The 23,676-nt window shown below is 46.7% G+C and overlaps 1 protein-coding gene across 2 annotated transcripts in view; it reads right to left on the bottom strand.

Moving 5' to 3' along the window:
- ZHX2 (zinc fingers and homeoboxes 2) overlaps positions 2,947-23,676 on the bottom strand; it is a 64,588-nt gene continuing 43,858 nt past the window's right edge. The window contains exons 1-3 of one of the 2 annotated variants that reach the window (XM_021386728.1): positions 21,144-21,495; positions 9,927-12,589; positions 2,947-4,327 (exon numbers count right to left, since the gene is read on the bottom strand). In XM_021386728.1, the coding sequence (XP_021242403.1) occupies positions 9,931-12,420 (2,490 nt within the window). In that variant the 5' untranslated portion in view covers positions 12,421-12,589; positions 21,144-21,495 and the 3' untranslated portion in view covers positions 2,947-4,327; positions 9,927-9,930. Of the gene's footprint in view, positions 4,328-9,926; positions 12,590-21,143; positions 21,496-23,676 lie in introns of those variants that run through there. The other variant, XM_021386727.1, reaches the window with a different exon arrangement.

The raw sequence follows: 23,676 nt of genomic DNA, 5'->3' as shown, positions 1-23,676 counted from the left end.
TGGTACAAGAGCCAATAGAACAGCGAAGGCAGTGTGGGGCTGTGCAGGGTGGTTTTTTGCATCATTGTGGAGGGGATGCTCACAGAACATGACCTCTGGCAGGAAACCTTCTGCTTGTAACTAAGAGATGGGAATTTTCCTGCCTGGTGCCCAGATCAGGTGTTTGTTTTGTTTTCATTAAACATACGGAAACCTTCAGCCGAAAAAACTCTCAACCGCTTCTATGAAATCAGCCTAACCACTTTGGCCTGCAAGAAAAATTCCTGGTGGCATTGAATTTGGAAAGCTCGAGTGCCTTGCAGAGGAATTACTGCAAAAGGGATGGCTGTGCCAGTGCTGCCTTTCATCACCCCTAGAAAAATACATCAAAATTTGGTCAAATTATAAGCCACTGGTAGCAACAGCATGTTCCTCTATATGACAAAGCTGAGTACATAGTGAATTACCAGGGATTCTGTAGTGTTTATTGATAGGGGAGTGGTCAAATCCTGGTGGGTTCATCAAGTAGTCTGGTCACCACTGTCCTGTGGTCTCTGGGCAACATTTCCCAAATGCCCAAATTTGGCTTCTGGCTTCCTCAGGCAGAGCCATCAGGCGTGCACCTTGCTGAGAACTAGTGCAGGAGATGAAATTTGACTGGTTTTGGTCTTCCTGGGCACAGGCAGAACAGCAGTGTCATTGTTGAAGAAGTGCTGAGAAGAAGAGGAATGTTGGTCTTCACACCTTCCACTGGCAACGGTGGCAGTTTGGCATCAAACTCAAAGCAGTTCATCCTTTGGTGAGATGCTCCTCATGCTGAGTGTGACCATCTAGGATTTGTTCTGCAGGCAAGGTGAGAGCGTGAGGTGCAGCCAGGTCAGTGGTAACCCCATAATATACAATTAAAATGCTAGAAAAGGCCAAACACAGCAAAAAAAAGCCCTGTGGTTGATGGCTGTTTTCAACCATATTCTTGCATTAGGAGAACCTGGAGGTGCCTTTGCTTCAGCTTCCCCACTGTGAGAGGGATCGGTGCCCTGTCACTCTACTGAATGTCATCCTGAAAGCTCTTCAGAGGCAGTGGAGTCCTGTGCTGCAGTGACATCAGCTATAGAAAAACCTGAAAAAACAAAGAAGAAAACTATTTTCAAAGTTAGGTCTGAATAACAGCAGTAGCAAGCAAATGGTGGCTCGTTCCTGATCACCGTAGTATCTTAGAATTGTTTGAGCTGGAAGGGCCCTTAAGGGCCACCTAGTCCAACTCCCTTGTGCTGAACAGGGACATCTACAGCTCGATCAGGTGCTCGAAGCCCCATCCAGCCTGACCTTGAATGTCTCCAGGGATGGAGCATCCAACCCCTCTCTGGACAATCTGTTCCAAGCATCTTGTGGAGTTGGCAGGAAAAGTTGTGTATGCATGTAAAGAAAAATTAGACTCATGTCAGTGTACAAGGAGACTACATCAGGAAAGCACAGGTTGCTTCATTCAAATCATTTCTGTCTTCTGGGTGATTTTTTTTTTTTTACAAGCAACATTAAAAATAAAATAGCATCACACAAGTGCCTGCCCTTTACAGGCTGTGTAGAGGGAAAGCAGAGCTGTGCATGGGGAAATCCAGCATCAGCAGTCTGCTCCCATCCATGTACAAAGAAATTCTGTGCCCAAGGACATCCCCAGTCACCGCAGAGCATGAACAACGCCCTGATTGTGCCTTGCCCTCTCCTGGAGATGCAGTCACTGTGGTGCTCCTAATAATAACGAAGCCTGCTTGCAGTGTCCATTTTGCAAACTTGCTCAGGCACCCACTCGAAAGCAGTCCATGTGTGGCACTGGGATATCTCAGCCAAAGTGGAAACGGGATCAGTTTTCTGTGACGAACCCTTGCATTCGAAGTCTAGGTCCCATCCATGACCTGCTCATACAAACCCATCTGCTTCCAGCTGAGGCTGATGAAGCTGTACTGTTTTGCAAGCAAAGTTTGTTTGCTCCAGGAGAGCTCTGACTCTGTTATCTCTGCAATAACAGTTTCCAGGGCTGCTACTGTTGCTCTGAACTGCAGTGAACTTCTAGAGCCCTGGTCCCAGCCACAACCCCACTGCGGCTGGTGCTGTGCAAACACAGAAAGCCCAGGTGGGTCTTGTTCTGCCGAGAGCTCCCGAGATCCATGGAGCACTTCTGGTTTAACAAAGTAGGTCAGCACTCCAGACACACATCCTTACATGCACATTAGCCAGGAGAGACACAAACTGGAATATTAAGCTGCCAAGTGGCTGTTCAAAACTGTGCACAAGGGCAATTAAAATATTAGCATCCTTTCATGTAAGCAAAGCAAGCAGAAGTGGCAATTAGTTTCTGTTACAACTTGCAGCCCCAGAGGAAAGGCATCAGAGGCATTTTCTCCTTTGCCACCTGACACCCGCATCCATCCACCCAACAGCCCACGCAGGGATCTGTGAGGCTGTGGGGGAAATCCAGCTCCATGCAGGCAGAGTTGCTCTTGGCCGCCTCGTGTGCTGCTGTGGTCAATGGCATAGCCCAGGCATGTGCTCACCACCAGGCTGCAGGTGCTGCTACAGCAGTGGGCTTCTTTCCTTACCTTAAATTTCAGCCCAGCTCCTGCTGCCGTAGTGCTCACAGGGGTAAGGGGCACCCCTGGCACAGCCCTGTGCCCTGGCATGGCACCACCAGCTGCTGGCACTGCAGACACGGCTCCCGACCCCCCTGCAAGCACAGGGCAGAGGCTTGGTCCCCCACTCCCAGGCACTTTCATGTGGGAAACAACCTTCTGACGCCAGGAGAACAACTATCTGCAGTGGGCCGAGCTGCTCATTTTCATCTGGCTGGCGTTTGCCGATTACCGCAAACCCAAACTGCAGCTCTGAAACCACCGAGCTCCCACGTGCAATGCAGAGTGGGCAGAGGCCAACGTTCATTTTCAATTAAGAAAAAAAGAGACAAGAGAAAGGTTACCAAAATGTCTAGCCTTTTTTTTATTGAGTTACAACAAATGAGCAACAAGTTAGAAAAGTAGGATTTATTCAAACTCCCTAGCGTTGTACTTGCGCAGTGTACTGAAACAGGGATAGGGCTTGGCTCCCGCACCCACGCTCCTCCTCCTCCTCATACCTGCACACACAGACACCCGCACAAAGGAAAACTAGCAGTACTTGAAAACAAGTGCACTCGGGAATCTAGAACTGATCTAAAAATTTAGTGGAAAGGGTTAATCGGAAACGTCTGTTGTGTGCTACAACTTCTAGTGCCGGAGGATGGACTTTTGTTTCCGTTGTCCACCTCTGTGCCAGCTGAAGAAAGGCAAACAAGTTCAGGTTATGAAGCATCATCATTTTGTCACACCAACCCCTCCCGGGATTGCTCTATGTTCAAACAAAAAGTGCTAAAAACAAAGAAAACAGGAAAAAAAGGCATTCCAGCGAGATCATCGGAGAGCCGCGGCCCGGCCCGCTCTGTGAGGAGTGGAGCACGGGAGCTGGAGAAGGTGTGCTTCAGAGGAGCACAGGAAAGCAGAGATGTAAATACTTCAGTAGCAGATGGCCATAAAACAAAACAAAAAAGTCAAAACAGGAAAAAAACCCAAAGCCCCAACCGAACCAGACCGACCCTCCCCTCCCCAAACCCATACCGCACTGTGTGGGCTGAAATGTAAACGGCTGTGGGGTGGGAACCCGGGATCGGATGTTGATTGGCACCAAAGAGATTCCAAAAAATTGCAAAACTTTCTTCAAAGGCTTCAGAGAGCCTGTGGGATCTCCTCCCTGGAGATCTCCAGAAGCCGCCTGGACGTGGCCATGGGGCCCCTGCTCTGGGTGTCCCTGCTGGAGCTGGGGGTGGGCCACATGGACCCTGAGGTCCCTGCCAGCTTCAGCCATAATGGGATTCAGCGATTCAGAAAAGATCTCCTCTCCCTCCTCCCCACAAAAGACACTTCCCTCCCCCAAACCAACCCTAACATTTTCCCATGGCATTGTATGCAAGAATGACTTGCACCTATTAAAAAGTTAACAAAATTTCCACATCGTACAAATCTGTTCCAGCACAGGAAGAGACTGGGCAGGAAAGTGGGTGGGAAAGAAGCTGAGGAGTAACCTATATACAAGGACCCTTTTTTCTTTCTCTCTTTTCTTTCTCAATGCAGTAGTAGGACTTTGGCACTGTGAACAACCCCACGACGATGCTCCACCAGAAGATTTCTCGCTGTGCCTCCGCAAGCACGATTTGAGACGTGGAGTCGCAACACGCTGTCTCAACCCAGGCAGGAAAATAGATGCTCTATTTTCAGACAGAATTTCCCCTTCGTTGTCAGGACAGTGCAGCTGATGAGTATCCCTGCAAAAGATTAAAGAAATGTATTACTTTTAAAGATGTTTTGAACAAATCCTTGAGCTATCAGCTAACACAGCATCCAACTTTCATCCCTGAGGACGCAGTGGCACTGCACTTGACAGGAACCACACCTTGAAGCTGATCCCTACTGTAGCCTGACGCTGCAGGAGGATGCCAGGTTGGTTTGGTGGTACCAGCACCCTGACAGACTGCTGATGGGGACACACAGCCCAGACATGCCTCTTGCTGATCCCCTCCTGCCACAAATCCCTTGGGCAGAGCCTCACACCGATGGAGCAGACGGACTCATGGCAAGGGCTCTCCATTGGGGATGACTTTCAGCATGGTTTTCCCCACCGAGCAAAGTGTGAGTGTGAGTGCAAGAACTGCAAGCTCTGACTCATGCCGAAGCTTCATACAGCAGCATAGGGTCACTCCACTGCACCCATACTCACCATAACCCTTATTTCACACCTTTTATGAACACTGCTCTGCTATCTCCCATTGAAGCAGAGGGCTCTGTCTGCCATCCACAACTCTGAGAGCAAAGCAGCCTAGCTGAAAAAAAGGGCACAGGCCTATGTCAACAGAAAAGGCAAAAATCCTCCCTGTCTCTGCAGCCTTTCCTCAGACATCACCCCCCTTCCTCTAAAGTACTGGGAATGTTTAATGGCTGCTTTGGTTTTGCTTCTCCCTCTGAAGTTCTTCCTTGCTGTTCAGCCTAGGTCTCCAACGTGGCTTGCTGCTTTCAGGGGAAATGCCGAATCAGCTTTAGTTCTGCAGAAACCACTGGGAAGTCCCACACTGCCTCTGGGATGCCCAATCTGGGCAGCAGGCACTGCAGCCGTCTTTATGGACAGAGCATAGAACCACAAGAAAAATGGGAACTTGAACAGAAAGGAAGGGAAACCCCAGTGCTGGTGGCTTTTACCCATCTCAGACACTGAGGAATGTGCAAAGCCACCAGCAATTGACTTCAGCTCCCACAGTGAAGAGGAAAGAGCTGAGGACACTGGCAGAACCCAGACCCACTGATGCTCAGCATGATGCAGGAAAAACAAGAATCACAGAATCATAGACTATCCCGAGTTGGAAGGGACCCACAAGGATCATGAAGTCCAACTCCTGGCTCCACACAGAGCATGGCCCAAACACTTCTTGTACTCTGGCAGCTCAGGGCTGTGCCCACTGCCCTGGGGGGGCTTGTTCCATGCCCACTGCCCTCTGGTGAAGAACCTTTCTCTGAGGCTTTGTGGTGTGCAGTCCCAGACCTGGCTGTCCTTTGGCACGTCTCAGCACAGCTCCTGGAGCTGTAGCATGTGCCCTATGGGGTCACAGCTGCACAGTGCAGCAGAGATATAGTTCAAGACATTCTGTGGTTCCATGGCTGTGGAGAGCATCTTCTACTTTACTTGCTCCCACAACCTACAGACTTTGGTGTCTGAAACTTGCAGGGCTGGGGCAGATGGAGGGTGTGGGAGCAACCCTGAAACAGCAATTTTTTGGTGAAGAAAAAGTAAATTTCTGAGGAAAAACAAAAGCTCTGGTCTGAGGAAATGTTGGGAAAAGTTGGAGACAATGCTGTGAAGAAAGACAGCAATGGCTGCCAGCCAGCTCCTGCTCCCATGGCTCAGCTGCGATACTTTACTCAGAGGGTGGTGAGGCACTGGCACAGGCTGCCCAGAGCAGCTGTGGATGCCCCATCTCTGGAGGCATTCAAGGCCAGACTGGATGGGGCCCTGGGCAGCCTGATCTGGTGGGGGGCAGCCCAACCCATGGCAAAGAGTTGGAAGTAGATGATCTTTAAGATTCCTTCCAACCTAAGCCAATCTATGATTCTCTGATTTGATGGATTTAACATAAGGCCAGTTTCTGTTCATCAGGCTGGCACGAGTGGTAAGAAAAGAGCTGATTTTGACTCATGCTGTCAGAAGGCAGCAATCTCTCCACTGATGGACGTGAAGTAAGGCACTCTACTGGTACACAAGGGATATGAGACTTCATTATGCAGCATCTAGAGCATTTGTAGTGATGGCTTCAATGCACCTTGCTGCAGCCACTCAGCATCATGAAGGCACCATTCTGAAACAGGACTAGGGTTCAGGAAACCTGATCCCACTCTGTGGAATTCATGTGACTTTGGCAAATGTCCCTGGAGGTCTTCAAGAAACATGCAGATGTGGTGCTGAGGGACATGGTTCAGTGGGCATGGTGGTGATGGTTGGACTGGATGATCTTAGTGCTCTATTCCAACCTTAATGATTCTATGATTCTAAGCATAGCAGAGACTTTATCAAATTGTGAATGGGATTTCAGAGACGTGTGAATTCTGCTCCACTAAGGTCAGGTGGCCATGAAAGTCCCACCAGCTGCAACAGCAGCAGCAGCCACTGAACACACACCACTTTTGAAGAACCCATTTTCTAAGGCATGAGGTCCATTTAGGCTGTAATACAAATACACCCTAATGGTTTCTACAACTACATGGGAGAGCAAAGAGGGACCTGAAAAGTTCTGCAGCAGTTCAGGTTTTACAGAAGCTGCACATGAATTCAGGCCACAACTGAAGTAAGGAGACTGAATGCAGAAAAATGTTAACTTTAAAGTGTGCATGTCGGGATGAGAAAATAGCAACAACGCGAATATCAAAGGAGTGTTTCTGCACAATGTGAAGTTCAGCAATGGAAGTTTCACATCGTGGCTGCGGCTGTGCAAGAGCCAAGAGGAGAAGTCCCCTGTCAGCAGTTCAGCACTTGGCAGTGCCTCCTGCCTGCAGCCAGGATGGTAACATTACCCCTCTGAGGTACTGAGGGCTGTGATGTGAGGAACAGTCAGACTTGTATGTGAGAACAAGCAGGAACAATCTCATCTTCGAGCCTCACGTGGTCTTTCAGCCATGCTCTGGATACCACCTAAGACAATGACCTGTTAGTTCAACTGTGAAGTTTTAGTAAAAAATTAAGCAAGATAGATGGCCTCCACTGAACTGAACAGAGAGTAAAAATCTATCCTGAAAGAAAAAGCAGATGGATTTTTCATAGGTCCCATCAATGCAGGGCATAAAGCTCCCATCTTACATGTCACCGTGGCTGGTCCCATATGGGCACCAGAAAGCAGGTGTCACCAATTCCAGGCTGAGATGTGCTGGGAGGGTAAAGTAGAACAAAAGAGAGAAAGGCTTTGGGCCTCTGTTCTGCAAAATGGTTGTCTGAACTTCCTGAGTGACCCACATGGTGAAAACCCTGCTCTATTGCATCTCTTCTCAGCAGGTGCATTTTACAGACCTTTGAAAGCTCCTCACCAAAAGAATAAACTGCTGAAAGTTTACTGCAAAGTTCCTATTAAAGTTCATCTCTGATGGCCCCTGGGCTCCCTTCAGCTGTGGACGTCCATGGTCAGCACCAGGGTGCAGCACAAGAGCTTTGTGAAAAATCACAGAGCATCATAGAATCATAAAGTATTAGGGCTGAAAAAGGCCACTAAGGTCACCTAGTCCAACTGCCCACCTCCCACCAATATTGCCCATTAAACCACGTCCCTCAGTGCCACATCTCCACGTTTCTTGAACACCTCCAGGGATGGTGACTCCACCACCTCCCTGGGCAGCCTGTGCCAATGCCTCACCACTCCTTCTGAGAAGAAATTTTTCCTAACATCCAACCTGAACCTCTCCTGGCACAACTTGAGGCCATTGCCTCTCATCCTATTGCTGCTACCTGGGAGAAGAGGCTGACCGCCACCTCCCCACAACCTCCTTTTAGGGATCACTCACTACAACTAAGAGTGATCCCCTGTAGATCCCTTGTAGAGAGGTCTCCCCTGAGCCTCCTCTTCTCCAGACTGAACAATCCCAGCTCCCTCAGCCGCTTCCCATAAGACTTATGCTCCAGACCCTTCACAGCTTCACTGCCCTTCTCTGAACACACTCCAGGGCCTTCATGTATTTCTTGCAGCAAGGGGCCCAACACCGAACACAGCTCTCGAGGTGCGGCCTCACCAGAGCTGAGTACAGAGGGATGATCACCTCCCTGCTCCTGCTGACTGCGCTATTTCTGATACAAGCCAGGATGCCATTGGCCTCCTTGGCCACCTGGGCACACTGCTGGCTCATGCTCAGCTGAGCATCAACCAGTACTCCCAGATCCTTTTCCTCCGTGAAGCTTCCCAACCTCTGAGTCTGTCCCCATTACCAATTGTCACCCACTGCCCATCACTCTCCTCAATTACACTAGTTTAAGTGTTTATAGCTGAAACAGCAAAATGACCTGCAATAGCAAACCTAAAAAGAAAAAAAATCCAGCAGCGCGTTTATTCATTGCTCATTTAATTTAAAACGCCAGATCAGAACCCAGCTTTGGTTTCCTACGTGGCTGTGCCCCCACGTACCTCTGCAGCACCAGCACAGTGACAAGAGACATCCCCAGCTCTATGCAGCCAGCACAGATTGCTAAGAAAATTCTGTACCTCTGCAGCATGGAGTGGTTCGGTCTCAGCACTTAACTCTTCAATAGCAAATGGCTTTAGTGCAAGTGTGGGGACCTCTACCAGTCCTGGCAATTGTATTTCCCTTTCAAAGTTTTAAAAACAAATACTGAAGTACATTGTACTTGTTAGACATCGTGGGACTATTAATTCTTTCTGAAAGATGTGTTCTCTAATTGTTAGTGCTGTGCTTTCTGTCCGGTATGTCCTAGCTAAGGAGACCTCAGCCTGGGAGAGACGAGCTCTGATCCCGTACATCCTTGTACATGCACAAAACATTAAAGGCTGGTGAGCTCAGCTCAACATATCATCAAGAAGTGCTGATGGTACTTGCTCCAGTTTATACCTAACTGTGATCAGAAACAGACTTCAGGTCTCCGAACAACACATCCTTTTGCCCTGAAATATCATGTAGCACTCCCCTCCTAAAAAAAAGGCCTTGCAGCTTGCTTTTAAATTCAAGATCCTGTGAAGAAAAGCTGCTAAAACACCCACACAGCTGAGTCTGGGGCATTTCCTAAACCTCTAGAGCAAGCAGAACAAAGCAGGCTGGAGACAGTTCTCACCTGCAAGAGGAAGAGAGCACATTTGCATGAGCCACTTCAGACCCTACAGCATTTTTTGCTTGCTGTTGCATATAGAAACATCTCTGGCCCAGGCCCTTCCCCCAAATAGCTTTGATTCTGCGGCAAAGGAAGGAGAAGAGGTGCAAAGCCAGGCACCGCCTCTGTTCGTGGGGGATCAGCAACTTATTAGAAAGAGGACTGTTAGGAACTAGTGTCACCTAGTAAGTCTCTGCATGGCTCCACTGGAATGTTTTACATCAACCTCTGCAGAAGTTACATTTAAAGGCAGAAATTTCAGGGTTTCATCAATTGCTGAAAAAAAAATTGCCCCTAAATGGGATTTGACCTACAAGGAGAGAAGGAACCAGGCAAACAGTGCTACCCCCTGCCTACCAAGCAGCTGCTTCCATTTACAGGATGGCCATCCCTCGTGTCAGGCATCCAGCAGGCACCAGGATCCAGCTCCAGGGATTTGCACTGAAAAAGGGCTATGGGACACTGGAAGCACCCCAGAGTGAGGCCAGTTCTGGGGAGCAGGGCACCCCCAGCATTACCTGTCTACACGTGGGCATTGTCTCCAGGTATACTTTCAGAGTCAAAGTCCACCAGCTCAGCCTGGCCCTCAGGTGCTGCCTGGCTCCACGTGTCCGTGCAGTCTGATGCGGCGTCATCCTCGCCCACCGTCACCTCCACCCAGTTGACCTCCACCGGCTCCTCGTTCTCCTCGCGGCCGTCGTGGCTGTTGCACTCCAACCTGTCTGTACCCTCAGCTTGATTCCCCAACAAAGAGTCTTTCAGTGGTTCGCAGTCTCTTTTTGGTCTCACCACCATCTTCCCCGCATTCTCTTCATTCAGCTTTTTGTGCTCCTGGTAATGCTGCCGAGACACTTCATTACCATTCTTTGGACTCTCAATGAGTTTTGATCCCTTTTTCTGATTCTGCTCGTTATGGCCATCAGCATACTGCTGCTGGTACTGGTCAACCCATTTAAGCAACCCTGATCTTAGTGAGGACCGGTTTTCCTTGAACCAGCGAACGATTTCAGTTCTTGTGAGCCCAGTCTGGGATGCTAGCTGGTCATACTCTTGTGGTGTTGGCCACTGGGTTCTTGCAAATGTACTTTTCAGTAGATGAATCTGCTCCTGGGTTTTCTTAAGTGTGGCAGAGGATCCTGATAAAGCACCGGGAAGCTGGGAGCTATTCATCAGTTCTGCTTGGTTTATTGCACCATTGGGAGTTCCTTGTTCCTTAATTTTTCGGTACGATCCCATTGAGTCCAAGACAGCTTGCTCCATACTGTCCCTTATCTTTCTCCTCTCGGAGAACCAGGAATCAATCTCTCTCCTGCTCAGCTTTGTCTCCACTCGAAGCCTGTCCAGTTCTCCCTGGGTCGGAAAAGAACATCGTAGGAAACTCTCCTCAAGGGCCCTAAGCTGCTCTTGGCTTTTTTCCTTGAACCTCTGCGGTGCAAAATCTGCATATGGGTGGAACGAGCGGCTATGTCGGCCCAGTGAAGGTGCTACTGGATCTTTCCCTAAAGCATCACCAGCAACTTGCACAATGCCCCGCTGACTTCTGTACCTGTGGTCACTGAACCACTTCTTGATCTCACTCCTGGAGAGCCCTGTTGCCTCTATCAGCCGGTAGACTTCTGCGTCATCGGGAAACTGGCTTGCTATGAAACTGGCCCTCAGCTCTGCTATCTGCTCCTTTGTTTTTTTTCGCTCGCTGGCAGGAGTCAACGGTACAGCAGTCAGCTTGGCAGGACTCTCAGGCACCTGAACTACATGAGGTCGCTTGGCCTCTGGGACATTTGACAGGGTCTGTATTGTCCTCTTTTGTCCCTGGTTTGGGGCAACAGCAAGTGTAATTGGGGAACAGGAAACTGCTGACCCATTTGACACTGGAGTTAAAACAAGACCAGTCTGGCCCAGTATCTGACAAGGCAAAGCTGTCTGGATGATAGGAGGGGGAATTTTTGCAGTTGTCAAAGGAGCTGGCAGGACGGTGATGGTTTGAGGGACTGCCTGGATAGTACCATTGAACATCTTCTTTCTTGCCTCTTCCACTTCTTCAGGCGACCAGCTGATACCATGCTTCAAACGCTGTGTAGCAAACCAGATTCGGATCTGTTCTTCAGGATGCTTTGATGCTGCTGTCAACCATGATAATTCTGCTTGCGTGGGGTAAGGAAATTTGTTAAAGGAGTTGATCATGGTTGCATTAGTGTCCAGTGCAGAGTTGTATTTGGTACTGTTCAGAGGTACCGGGACCTTGGGTACAAGGTTAATATTTGGTGGCAGCTGTACAGAGGGCATAACATGAGCTAACACATCTTGGAGAAGGTCTCCATTTATACACGCAATAGCTTCAGTGGCTTCAGTTATGATGCGGGGGAGAGAACCATCCACGTGGTTTTCCGTAACTCCCTCTTCTGGCTTTTTGGGACCCTTCTTGGCTTCCCCTTTAGGCTTTCCCAATTTCATCATTGGTGTTTTACTCACACTAATTCCCCCATGAAGCGAATCCTCACACTCTGCATTTTCCAGCCCACTGCTCGTGACAGTGACATCATTCGTGGTGGTCTCAATCGACTGCTCTAAAACAGTCTGGTTATTGCGTTTAATTAGTTTCAGTTTAAAGTTACTCTCTCCTGGGTGGTACTTTGTGTTGTGGTCAGATAAAGAATCATATTTTTTGGTTGTAAAGTTGCATTCAGCACAGACATACAAGGGGTTGAGAATGACATTCGGATGCTGAGTGTCAACATGCTCTGTAAATTCATTTAAGTTTTGCGTAGAGTAAGGGCAGTATTTACACTCATAACCACCCTGGGGTTTCTTAGACTGATTTTCAGCAGGGGGCTTAGCCTCAACCACTTCGCACTCTTTCACTGAGCTTTCTGAGGGCCAGGTTTTTTTAGCATCCTGCTGCGGTGTGCCAGCACCCTTCTCTTTAGCAGTTTCTGCACCCTCTGGAACTTCCTGCTCCACCACTTCAGAGGTTCGCACCATACAGGGTGTTGTTGACTTTCTTTTGCTAGCCATGGCAGCCCAGGCTGTGCTCCCAGAAGGTGACTTCTTTGACAGGCTGAGCAATAAACTGGGAAGATCTTGCAAATGGCTCCAACCTTCCTTGTTCACTTGACTCTTGTTTTGTTTAATAAAGGATTTCAGCCCCAGCTGTGACCATCAGCTCACATCGGCTGCATGACACCTGTGAAACAAAGCACACCCATTAGGCACTGATCTGTAAAACATGGCTTTTGCAGAAAGCCACCACTCAAGATATGTGTATTTACAATACCATTTTGGACAACGTTGAACTCTTCCTCTTGCTACTCTCCCCATCAACTTAAGAGGAAAAATCTGTCCACACAGAATAAAAGCAGTGGACAATTCACAATGAAGTGCGCCACAGGTAGAAAATGGCTTTGAAACAAACAGGGGAAGCTGAACAGACAGGAGGTTTTAATCTCCATGAGAGTCAATGCATTTAGCTGGAAAAAAAAGCAGACGCTGCTATAAATACTGTACCTTTTTATAGAAGCTGTAGTTTCTATTAATTATTATTTTGAAGCATGCAGATTTGAAATTGAGTGTGATTATTAAACTTAATTACTTCCCACTGTCACTTACCTTGTAAATATGTCTAGTAAATGATTGTGGTTACTAATGACGGGTGATTTCTAAATAAAGCTATGGGGCTTGCCTTGCTTGTAAAAGTAAAGGCAGAGAGAGGAGTTAATGCAAATCAACACTTTCAGAGGTCTGTGTCTTGATTAGAATAGATCAGTGGAGGCCTATCAAGTTTCTTCTGGAACAAAAGTTTCCTTAAAACACCACTTTTCACTGAATATTGATTGATAGACAGTTAGCAAAGGTCCAAGACACCCCCAGATTCCTTTTAAATAGGGTCCCTTCCTGTGACCCTTCCGATATTCTCATCAAGTCCTGATCTGTGCACTTAACTGCCTACAGAATTAAACTACATAATCCATTTCTAAAGCATGATTCACATAGTAAAGTGGTTTTGGAGTTCCCAAATGCAATAATTCCATAAAAAGATGTATTTTTAAGAGGATATGAAGTCAATATCAGACAGTATAACCACAAAGGAAGAAAAGCTACACTAGCTGTATTATGATCTACCCATGCTCATCAGGACTGGGTGGATGGAGTGGAATTTAATAGCTGTAACAGTCTAATCATGTAAAAAAACCCACACTCTCCTATTTGACAAGATACCTTTTCTAATGATTCCTTGACTCTACTTTGCTACTCTACCTTATCAGACAGGCTTGGATCTGTAACACTTCCAGGCCTGATGGGAAACTCATTGTTTGCCATCCATGGGATGGGATGTGGGGGGCACCAGGTTATACGGGCTGGAAGTGAATGGCACGTATTGATTTTTGTATAATCATATTCAACAGAGAATCGGAATTGAAGACAAAATCTCTAATTTTTCAGCAACTGCCTTCGTCAGGATGATATGGCGCTATCCCCTCCAACCTGAAATCACCAATACTGTCATCGCCATTACCCAAAGCATCAGCACCTAAAAGCAACCCACGCTTCGGGTTTCTGCCATCTCCCTTTAAAAAAAAAAAAATCCCTTTTAATAATAAGCAAGTAGATGAGCAGTGGAACAAGTGATGTCTGGTTTTCTGCAGATTTGTGCTGACTGATCTTTAAACTGGATTGCACTGAATATTCTGTTATTTCCACATATTCCTTCAAAATTCCCCTCTATTTCCCCGCACAAATGTCCTCCCACAGAGTATTTTGTCTGAGATCTATGGCTTTCTATGTCCCACAGCAGATGGGATCAGAAACACAAACATACAACTGCCTGAACACCCATCCTCCTGCCCACTCATTTTTAATGAAGTTGCAGAACTTTAATTATCTCTGATGCTTCTTCCCTTGTATCAGATCTGGTTGAAATGGGTCAAAAGGTGAGAGAAGGGTGAGAATCAGCTGCCTAATCCAGGCTGCTGCTGGAAATGAGGTGCAGGTAATGGGGTCACTTCTCTCTGCCCTGCAGATCCCACTGCACTTGTGACGTTGATGTTTGTAGACGAGGGAAGGGAAGTGCAATGCATCATCCTGGAAAAGGGTGGTGGGGATGAGGATGGAGCACAGCTCCCTGATGCTCTTTTGCTGCTCTGCCACCCAGGCCATGCTGCTTCACTTAATGGTCTGCTCCTTTTCTGATGTGTGACCTTCTGCAAAATTCATGCGGCACCATCAGCAAAAGGAAGAAAGTCAAAAGGCATCAAAGACAGAGAAAGGCTTATTTATATTTCACTATCACCCCCTTCTTACCGCCAAAAAGTAAGAAAGGGCTAACAACAAAAAGATAAAGGAATGGGATGGGTGAAAAAGAGTGGAGAAAAAGAAATATCTAGGTTACTGCTTTGGATCAATCAAATATTTCTCAAAAATGTTGAATGTGTTGACTTTCTGGAAGCTCAGTAAGCTCTCTGCCATGTCAGGTAGCTGTGCCAAACTCCCACCTCTCATGAAGACATGAGGATCAGCCTCAAGCAAGGATGCTCTGATACTGAGGAAGGGCCAAGCTCTCTCCAAAACATATATACAACGGTGGATGGGTGAAAAATTCTGTCTGATAGTTTTACTAGAAATTTTTACAGATTGTTGCTTCTTTTTTATGTTCTATTGCACAGTGTTTTTCTGCATTTCTAGCTGCTGTGCTAACTCTACATGCTGAATGGCTTTTCTGCCACACAGGAATCCTTACCCAACACAGTGGATAGTTTTGGAGGTCAAGAACAAAACAAATGAGTTCCAACCCAAGATGTGCTGGTTTTCAGAAGGGAAGGATTATTAGGAGACCACAACCAGACAGATCACCTTTGTCCTTTAACCCCAATGCCAGGAGCTTCCTGAAAGGGGGAGGAAAGTGAGGCCCAGCAACTGTGTGAGCAAGGAGTTTATTGAGACCTCCAAGCCACTGTCTTCCAAGGCCCTCGGTGAGTGCCTCACTTGGGATAAAGCCATGTGAAGTTGCTAAGGTATTTCCCCTACACTGAATCTCCTGGTCAGTCCTAACAAAGTACACCAACCAGCCATACCACAGCTCTGAGAGACGGGCAGGGTAAAACACACACTGATTGCACAAATCATTGGGTTTTACCCACTGGTGGCTGGTCCTCCAGTTAGCGGTGACTCCCAACATTTGTTGGGGGAGACAAGATACCCTGCAGCAAGAAGCAAAGCTTAGCAAGCAGCATGTTGAGGTGGGAACACAAGCCACACTTCACCACCTAGCCCATGTTCAGCATGTTCCAAGGGACAAAATTCATAGCCAGTGCTCAACGAATGGGGCTGCACCAGGGACAGACTTCTCCTGACAAACTCTTTCACCAAGTCCATGGATTGGATTAAGACAAGTGACCTCAGCTTTGGGCTGCTGTTACCACGATGCATGGCTACAAAGGTGCTGGTGGCAGTTTTCCCAAGCATGGAGGAAGGCAGCCCTTGCCCCTGCAGCTGCCCTGCCTTATCTCCTGCCGGGTTTGCCATGTTGAACAGGGGAAAAGAAACCATACAAATTAATTTTCATTTTATTGTTTTAAATTTGAATTTTTGTTTTTAAATGAGCAGATGCACAAAGCAGCAACAGGCTGCCAGGTTAAAACCAAAAGCACTCGCCTCCAAGCAGACAGCTGCCTCCGTGAACCAGCTCCAAACCAAACCACAGAGACCGTCTGCAGCAACAGGAGCTTTCGGTTTGCTTTGCTTCTGCAAAGCAATCACGATGGGAGCACGTAGGTCAGAAGCAATGTGTTCTTTTCAGCATCTCTGCTCAAAAAGTACAGTTATGAGAGAGGCCCCATTCTGGTTTTGTTTAATTTCCAAGAGCTAACGAACAAACCCAGCCACAGCCCTCTGATCTTTCAAGACCCAGCTCAAAGGGCTCCAGAGCATCAGGCAGGAGAACAAAGTGGCAACTCAGTGGTGACTTGGTGCGTGAGCAGAGCAATGCCAGGTCTCCTTGCTGCCTGCTGGCTCCCAGGCTGGGAAACTGCAGAGCACTATGCAGGGAAAACAGGCCATGTTTTCAGGTCTGGCTGTCACTGGAAAATGTCTGCCTGGGTAGCAATGCCACCTTCCAGCAGAGAAGGGTATTTTCTGCCTCTGTGGGTTTCTCAAGTGAAGAAAGTTTGGGTGGTGAAAGAACTTTCACCTTGGTAAAGCTGTAACTGTCCAAGAGCATTTGTCAGCTCAGAGCTGTCAAAAATAAAACCCCAATGCAACCTGCACCAGTGGTACTAACAGGACCAGAGCTGCTGGTGTGCACTGGCCTAATAAGCAGCATGGCTCATGAAACTGGCTAGAAAAATACATGACAAAGTTTTCTTGTGCTAGACTTTGCAATCTTTTCACTCTCTCCTGTCTTTTCCTTGTGCCTGTACACAGTTCTGTACTCAACAACAACAACAACAACAACAACAACAACAACAAAAAAAGCAAATATTCAGATAGAGGCTGAACTCCCTGTTGCTGAGCTGTTCCTCATGGGCTTTGGTCTTAGGGTCCTCAAAAACATGAGAGAGTCTGGGAAAGGCTATTTGAAGGCTATTCCAAACACGAGGAATGTCAAATCAAAAAAGCAGGGAAACCCTTAACTTCTATTGAAAGGGAAATGCCACTAGTTCACACTGTGCCTTGCTTCCAGGGCTGGATGAAATGGATGTAAAAGAGACTGGAGGGGTTGAAACCCCCACCCACTGCAAATGGATCTAAGCTTTTCTCAGATATACTGTGCTTTTGTCTTTTTTTGTTGTTGTTAATAAGAACACTGTTATAGTGCTTGCGATTTTCCACCAAGTCCTTTCCAGCTAGGACACAGGACACAAGTCCCTGTGTTTTGGGATATTACCCTGCCTTACCAAGCAGCAAATCAAAAAGCAGTTGACTACAACCAATGTCATGCTCACAGCTTGGTTCAGAGAAGGAACTGCTATTGCTGGATGACCCCATAACCCCTTTATGGCCTTTTACTCCACACTCATGGAGGCTGCTGGGGTGGGAAGGTGCATGGTACAGCAGAGCTGCTCTTCTGATCCCTATCACAGAGGCCAAACTCATATTCCTTAATGTTGTGGTAATATTATTCACCTGCAAATGCAAGGATGAGAGACACATTTATTTCATGCTGCAAGGAGGAACATGCCTCGGGTGATGTTTTTCCTGCCTTACAACTGTTTTTAGCATGCAGCTGCTGCAGCAATATCAAAAAGCATATCAGCTAGCGCAGCAAAAATGCTGTTGGTCTCCATTGTGACAATACACTTAAAAACATCGCTTAATTACATGCAGGAGAATAAGCAGAAGCAACCAGGGCAAATAATTCCTGCATGATGGATCAGAGCTGTAATGATTCGCAAAAGGGAAACCACAGAAAGAAAGGAAGGTTTTGTGAACTGCAGAGTTGAGCTTTTAAACAACATTTAAGTGAGAGCAGCCAAGAGCTCTAACTCTTTCTCTGTTCTTTATAAGCTAAACAAAACAAAATTGATGGGGAGGTATACAGATTGCCACAACAATAATTTTTTGAGACAAGAAAAAATAAATTTGAAAATGCTATACATTTTCAGTTCTCATGTGCTGCTGCAGACATTTCTAACTAGAAAATAACCATGTAGATATATGTGGCAGGTGCCACATACGATGGCAACGCATGCGATGGCCATGAACTTTTGCCTATGTGGGAGAAGCAATTTATGATTTTTCTTTCTTTTCACAGGTGAATACCAAAGCAAAGTGCCTCCAGGGCTTCTGACTCACATCAGCACAAATTGCGAAACTGGCTGCCAATACCTCCGTGAAGTGGGGCAGATGCAAATGTGATGCATGCCCAGCTTGGGGGAATCCATGCCTGCAGCACAGCCACCATAAGCTCCGTAAAAAGGCATGCATGAAACAGTACACACATGAAACATCCATGGGTTGAGGGTGGGATGAAATGGCTCAAAAGGTGCTAACAATAAGAGAAAAACATGGAGAATGGCTGATCAAGTTGTGTTAGCCAGCATCCTGCTCTAGACATATTTCAGAGTATACCGCTCACAGAATATTCTCTGAACTAAAATGCTCTCTTTCATACTGTTGCAAAGCCAAAGACACAGCAAAAATTGTGGGTTTTCTGTGCTGCTGGTTGTATGTACGCAAGTGGCCAATCCCATACAAGAAATGGGTAAGCTGAACATTGTGTGCTGTGAATTTTCTATTTTAAGTCCTCATCTGCAAACACTGGCTTTTTTAAAATTCTCTTTTTAAAATGCAAGTTTAAGTTTTTGCACAGAGGTTGTGGATGCCCCATCCTGGAGGTGTTCAAAGCCAGGCTGGATGGGGCTTTGAGCAACCTGGTCTGGTGAAAGACGTCCCTGCCTGCAGCAGGAGGGTTGGAACTAGATGACCTTAAAGGTCCCTTCCAACCCAAGCCATTCTATGATTCTATGGTTCTATGATTCTATGATAAGTTTAGAATCATACAATCATTAATGTTGGAAAAGACCACTAATGTCATCTAGTCCAAACATCAACCCATCCCACTATGCCCACTAACCATTTCCCTGAGTGCCACATCTCCATGTTTCTTGAACACCTCCAGGGACAGTGACTCCACCACTTCCCTGGGCAGCCTGTGCCAATTACTTCCCACTCTTTTTGAGAAGAATATTTTCCTAATATCCAATCTGAACCTCCCCTGGCGCAACTTAAGGCCATTACCTCTTGTCCTATTGCTAGTTGTTAAAATTTGGACTAGACCTGATCGTAACATTTTTGCTCTCTAGAAAGTGATAAGAATAACCTACCCAGAATGAAAAGCACCACCTGGTTCAATATTTATTTTGCAGCAACATTTGCTTGTCCCACTCAAGAGAGAGGCCTTGCCCTCAGTGGATGTCACTCTCCAGCGCTGATGGGATGAGACAAGCCCAATGGGGCCGAGGTCACGTCCTGTGCCTGTGGTGAAGATGGGGACCACAGCCAGGATTCTTCACCTCCTGGCCAGTGCTTCCTCCCCTGTACAAAGAGCTGGCAGCCTACAGCTTGAAGACCAAACAGGGCATGTGGGCAGCCATGACTGGCACACAAAGGCTCAGTCTCCCACTGATTGATGAACTTGGCACAGCCTGGGGAGAGCCATTTTCCTTCACAGTTTGTGCTTCTGCAAGAGGTCTTAGGGCCCTATTGGATGCATGGTTTTTCTGGTGCTGTCCACTGGAGTCACCCAATGGACACCAATGTGCTTTCCACACATCACAAGAAGGGACCTAAAATCCCTGTGGTGCCTACAGTTGCCCAGGCTCAAAACTCAGAAGGTGCCAGTGAATATGTTCCTGTGGCCTTGCTTTCTGCCTGGGGAGAGAAAAATGTCAAGAGGTCTCTTCCAAGCAATAAGATGCACGAATCACCCCCAAAATACCACTGGATACACGAGCAGTTGTTCAATATCTGCCCAGGGGTGAAGCCTCTTTCCAACACCCTCCATCAATGGTTTCCAGAGGCAGTGAATTCCAGAGATTAGTCACGCACCGTGTCAAAATTATCTCCTCTCATCAGCAACGTGTCTGCTTGTAGGGTGGGTACTTGCATGTTCATCAGAGAGAAATAAAAAGCAACAGATTTCTTAAGAGAGAAATAGAGACACTATAAAAACATTCATTCTAATTAGTTTAATTACTTGTCTGTGCAGCTCACTGAATCCTTCTCATTGGAGTGGATTAAAGTTGCTAGATTTAAGTAGTTTTTCATACTGAGTTTTACCCAGCACCGTGTGGTGGAAGGACAAGAAATTCACAAACACAGAACAAAAATTATTTGTACACATCATCTTCAGCTACATGGCCAAAATCTGCATGTGGCCACATCTGAATTTACACATTAAAACCAGATTATTTTGCTTGAATATTCAGGTAGGTTTTGCATTAAGCAAAGGATTCCTCGTGGGGCTAAAAGTAGTACTCTTCGCTCAAGCAACTTCTAGAAACCATTTCCCATTTGCGCAGATCAAACCCCTAGAGTAATGTCTGGTCCTCTTTCTACCTCCATGGCACATGGCCACTGAGGCATGGTACAGAGTTATATATTGTGTATATTATTATAGATTTCACATATTATTATGCATTCTCTCTGTTCAGACTTAACAGTTATTATAGGGACACCATCAGTTAAATGTCTGCAAAGCAGGAAGAAAATGGGTTACTACAGAATCAAAGCATTTAGTTTCTTTACACACTTGCAAAACTTAAGTGACAACAGAGAAGTTTTCCTACTTCAGGACTTCTCACACTGCTGGTCTCCTTCAGCAATTATTCCTGCCCTGGGAACCACAGTATCCAGCCAAGCATCAAATTTTTCAAGTAAAATTAAGGCACTCACAAACACTTTTGCCAGTGAACTGCAAAGGGAAAACAAAAATCACATGCAAATACTGGGTGTTCCTCTTGTAAGACTTCAGGACAGAAATAAGCTCTAATGTTATTAAAAAGAAAGTTTTAATTTCTCAAAAAGCAGTCCCTAAATCCCACTTCTGGCACAGGCAGCACACATCACAGAAAAAAGGGAAAAGTGCCCAGAGGACCTGATGGAGGGGAAGGAACAGGGGCTGAGGGCAGGAGATGGCGGGTGACCACTTCTCAGCTGGGTTTAGATTTACATCTGAGGGAGAGAGAAAGGAGAAGAAATCTGGGTACCAGGGTGCTGAGTCTGAATGATAGATGCTGACTTACTGGATGTTTGGCCAACACTATTTGTCCGACACGAGGAGCATCCCTTGGATCAGCCTCATCCAACACAGCAGCAGCACTGAAGGAGTCTACGGAGTTCCCAGAAGAGAGGAAGGAGCTTAACGAGTAACACACAACACTAGTAACCTGCGTGTCTATAGCTGCACACCTCCCCTTTTGACTCACTCAAGATGCGGTAGAAAAACGCAGATGGTTTGTGATTTATAATGCTGGTGACTCACTGCACCTCTTCCCTTTTCCCCCACCCCCAAGGGCTTCTCTGTGTATCTTCACGTTCCCAGATGAGAAGATCAGAGGAGAAAATGCTACAAACAGACTGACGTAACACCTCCCTCCCACGGAATGACTCTAACCTTGCCCCCTACACCATGCCATTCTTCTCTCCTGCTCCCATTTCCATTTCCACTTGTCTGCACTGTGTCGAACTCAGTGGCTACCACTTCACGCCTTTCAGATCAACACTGCAGTCTGAACCTTGGCACTACCACAAAAGGCTTCAGAACAGTTTCCCATTTTATAACATTAGGTCTTGCTTATAATCCTAACACCTAAAAATATTCACCATCCAAACGGAAAGTCCTGAGTTATGGTGTCATAAGCTATCATGGGGTTGGAGGTACAAAGCACACTGAGGACTTTCACAGTGATGAACAGAAATGTTCATTAGAATACTCTAATGAACTCAGGAGGCAAACCTCAGGTGACCCGCATTGAAATGCCACATATTGGTCTGGGGGTGCAAACAGACCCCAGTGCAAATACTTCTGCCAGGTTGGCAGCTCATGGTCACATTAGGTCACCTGCTCACTAGCCAAGTTCAGGTGAATGACCCTAAACTGTTGCAGGTGTGTTTCCCAACCTGGATCTCTATTTAGGAGACTTCTGTGATACCGATGAAGCACTTGAGACATCTTCTCTTCCCCAGTACTGCTGGGAAAATACAGCTTATTGCTTAAATCTGATGCAACTTCTCTCCCACCATAGCTGGTGCCACCTCTCTAAACCAAGACAAAGACAATAAGCCAGTGTAAGACCAGCAGGTCACCTCTCTGCCGTTCCCAGACACGAGAAAGGCAATCACAGAATGGCTTAAATTGGAAGGGACCTTAAAGATCATCTAGTTCCAAGCCCCTTGCTGTGTATCTTGGTGTACATAAGATTCACTCTCATCCTGTCACATCTCAAATTTTCTAGTGCTCTACTTGTTTAAAGGATAGATTGTTTCCGGAGAGGACTCACCTCACACTATGATAACGTGTAGTTCCTCTTTTGGAGGTTTTTCTTTAAAAGGAATCACGTGATGTCCACAATGTAAAAGGCAGCTTTCCTAGGTTCTTTCCCCTCATGCAGGAGCCTGCCTTGGGTAGTTAATGACCTATGGTGTTCAGAGGATCCATCGACCCAGTGTCTGACAGCTTTACAGCTGTTGAGCCAGAATCCTAACACTAGAGCTGTGAATTAAGGCAGCACCATTATCCCCAATGCTCAGATGGGCAATTAAGGCATGAAGACATTGTGGCTGAGGGTTCATTAAATGGCCAAGCCAATTTACAACCTGATGCTGTCAAATGCGATGGGGTAGAGAAAGTGCAAAAAATCATGCCCTACCCAGGGCTACACGGGAAGTAAGCAGGGCTGGAAATTATACCCAGCTTGTCTGTGCTCCAGGCTACTGTTCCATCCTTCTGTAAATTCAGATCATCCTCTTGACTCGTAAGTTAAAGATATTTAACAGCCTCTGCAAAAGGAGCTGGGACTCTTAGTTTAAATCCCAGTGAACAAGCACCAAAGTCACAAAACAACCCCAACTCTCACTCCCCAGTAGGCTCATGGCAGGAAGCACATGTCTGAAGATCAAAGGCCTGACCTATCTGCCTTCCCTTAGAAACCACTCATCAGGCCCAGCAGCAGAGACACACAGCTCTGCATGTAGGCTGCAGAGAACCCCTCTGCTTCTGATAGTGCCAAGCCTCCCTCTGTCCTTACACAAGCTGGAAGCCAAGAGGAATGTCCTCTGCAGCTGCAGAAGCACACAGCTATCAAGGCTCCACCAGTTCCCCCGGTCTTCTTCATCTTCTCACTCTTCGTTTTTCTCTTTTGGCCAAATTCTGGAAAATTCAATATTTTAAGGGGCTGTTCCATGTGACAAAGACATTCTCATGACAACATCTCACTCAATATACTTGTTCTCTCTTGCTGGCTCTGGAAACCCTGAAAACCCTGAAGTTGACCCATGCCCCTCCCCCCTGCCCCCTGACACCTTTCAGTCAAAGACAGCCTTTCTCCTGCTATTGGTAATACAAACTGAGTGTTCCTAGTGTGCATTACATTATTCTTTAATCAGTTCCTTGGTCAGCTCTGAGGTCAGAAACTGAAAGAGCAACCCTCTGTAAGATGCTCAGCCACTGTTTTCCGTCACCGTTATCACACATCATGTCTGTTGAAGTTGTTTTATTATACCTCTGTCCTTCACCTCCTGCAATTCCCATTTAGATCACCTCTGCACATCACTTCC

The sequence above is a fragment of the Numida meleagris genome, chromosome 2, assembly GCF_002078875.1.
Source record: "Numida meleagris isolate 19003 breed g44 Domestic line chromosome 2, NumMel1.0, whole genome shotgun sequence".
Taxonomy (NCBI): Eukaryota; Metazoa; Chordata; class Aves; order Galliformes; family Numididae; genus Numida; species Numida meleagris.
The sequence above is the reverse complement of the archived record's forward strand: the minus strand, read 5'-3'. Positions and strand labels throughout refer to the sequence as shown.